At 36.2% G+C, this 2,612-nt stretch overlaps 1 protein-coding gene across 1 annotated transcript in view; it reads right to left on the bottom strand.

The window, feature by feature from the left end:
* The window catches only part of CEP78 (centrosomal protein 78kDa), a 27,477-nt gene that overhangs the window by 19,659 nt on the left and 5,206 nt on the right, over positions 1-2,612 (bottom strand). Inside the window, exon 7 of the mRNA XM_009328101.1 lies at positions 2,365-2,429. Within this exon, the coding sequence (XP_009326376.1) occupies positions 2,365-2,429 (65 nt within the window). The remainder of the gene's footprint in view (positions 1-2,364; positions 2,430-2,612) is intronic.

Here is a 2,612-nt window from a genome sequence, read left to right as displayed (position 1 = left end):
AAGATGGGGTGGTGAAACACTGGCACAGGTTGCGCAGAGAGGTGGTGGATGCCCCATCCCTGGAAACATTCCAGGTCAGGTTGGACGGGGCTCTGAGCAACCTGATCTAGTTGAAGATGTCCCTGCCCACGGCAGGGAGGTTGAACTAGATGACCTTTAGAGGTCCCTTCCAACCCAAACTATTCTATGATTCTAAATAATTTCGAAGATAGATACCCATGTTTTCTCCACTACAAAAAATGGACCAGCACATTTGGAGTGGTCCTTACAGGTTTGGAGGCAGTACACAGATGACAAAAGGAAGCAATGTAGATGCTAATTGATTGTATTCTGTTTGACAAGCTTAAGCTACAAGAAACAAACATTGCTTCTTTAAATTTGTAAACGTAGTCCATAATGGATCCTCCATAAAAAAAAAAAAAGGAAAATCTGAAAAATAACTGAAGTTTTTGTGTTATGCTAAAACTTGTTAAAAATAGAATGAATCAGAGTGTTAGTTACATCCAGAATCTAGAATATGTCGTTAGGGCTCTCACAAATACTCTCTTAAATTGTTTTTACTTGTACATTGTTTTTTTTAAATCGTATGGCTGAATTTTGAGTATTGACAGAATGAAGAAACAGTCCTTGCAGTTCTTTCTGCAACAGAGCTTTATGACCAACTGTTTGTCTTCATTAATATCTCTGACGATTTACTAATTTAGTCCCTGAGTTTTGACTCCTTAAAAAAAAAACACAACCCCCCCCCCCAAAACAACACACCACCAACACCCACACACAACACAACAAAACAAAATCCCACGTGGCTGACTTTCAATATGGAGCACATCAAGACACTACCTCAAAGAAACTCAACTGTTTTTCTCTTCATAATATCCAGGCTTCTGTAACTGAGCTCAAAACCAACTGTAAATCCTAGATTAGGGTAGTAAAGTTTCAGTTTCAAAAGAATATCAACCTCAGCATCAAATGTTTGCATCCATCTTGCTACACAGGTGGATTATCCCTTTTTGAGTGTCTGCACTGTTCCCATGATAAACAGCAAATGTTATTTACAACAGCCTACTCACAGAGCTTATGAAATAAAGGATCTAGGCTGGTTTTATTTGTGGAAGAAGCACAGTTTCTTAGCAAGCTGGTGGTCAGTGCTTTTTCATTCACATTGTTAACGAGGTATGAAGAATTACGAGCATCGCCAATAAGACTTAAGATACTGCACTACCTGGGTGAATATAAAACAAATGTCTTGAGTTGAGTGATCTCTTAGTATATGTGAGATTCCCCAGTGAGTTGCTTCTTTTCACAGTTCAACTTTCCAATCATTTTGAGCATCTCCAGGCAGATGCTAATTTCATGTGATCCCTGCAACATTTTGCAAGTGTTGATTGCATCTGCCAAGGAGAAAGAGTACTCCTTCACAACCAACCTCAACTTCTTAAAAAAAGTCGTTAAGAGATTAAAGTGGGGAACCGTATTAATCCTCAAGGAATTCTACACGCAAACTTCTCAGTTTTTTAGATACTCCCTACAGATCCACAGCTCTGACTTTTAAGTCTTTTCAAAACCAAAAGAGCAATAAGTTCCAGAAAAAGAACTGGGATTGTTGCAGCTCTGTGAAAACAAGAACAAGAGTACACTCATTTGTTTTCTGTCTCCTTTGGGAACTGAATCTGATTTCTGTGTTATAAACAAAAGATTCAGTATTTAAACAGTATATCTAATCATAAATGGTCTAGATATTCAGTTTATGCATATTACTGTAAACTCTCTATGGACTATCAGATAAAGGTGGCAAGGGGTATTGCACTTTAACTAAACTCTGGTTTCTTAGATGGTTAGTATCGGAAAGGGTAGTCTTGAGTAACTTGAAGAAAACTATGTAAATTTTTGACAAAAAATAAGTTTCAAAATAAATTAAGTTTTAAATTTTAAATTGTGATTTCCTTTACTTTTTAATGAAAAGTTATTATTACCATGTTAACAAGAAAGACACACGTAGTAGAAAGCCTTCCAGCAGTCCAGCAGCAATATTTACTTAATGTTCCACAGTAATGCCCGAGTATACACACACATTTCCATTTTTCTTTTCATTAAATGGATATCCTGGTTTCATTACGTTACATCTTAAATTACATAAGAAATTATACGAAATGCCCAATACAATATCATGTTGCTGCTAATGTTTTTAGTTTTTCCCTTCATAGTGGTTTTTTGTTTGCTTTTTAAACTGCTTAAGAGTCAGACTTCTGTTTATAACTAGAATAGCTGTTTTAGATTAATTCTGAACGAAGTTGTCCTTTAAAAAAAATACAATGGCAGCTACAAAGAAAACTCCAAACTCACTCCAAAATGCCTAACACATACCTCCGAATTAGCACTATTTCCATTCATAAGAACTCTTTCAATAATGTTTGTCATCATAACGTGATCTAGAATGAATTAAGATATCTTATTAAGAATTTCCTGTATGAGACAAGTATTTATGCAAACAAACAGATCATTGAATAAGCGGTACACGTTACCTACTCTGCTCCCTTCCCCCATTTTAAAAATGTTTAGCAAGATACTGTTGCAGGTTTTTTCCTTAGAGCGGTTTATTTCCCCCCCCAGAG

The sequence above is a fragment of the Pygoscelis adeliae genome, unplaced genomic scaffold (assembly GCF_000699105.1).
Source record: "Pygoscelis adeliae isolate BGI_AS28 unplaced genomic scaffold, ASM69910v1 Scaffold45, whole genome shotgun sequence".
In the NCBI taxonomy this organism is placed as follows: Eukaryota; Metazoa; Chordata; class Aves; order Sphenisciformes; family Spheniscidae; genus Pygoscelis; species Pygoscelis adeliae.
The sequence above is the reverse complement of the archived record's forward strand: the minus strand, read 5'-3'. Positions and strand labels throughout refer to the sequence as shown.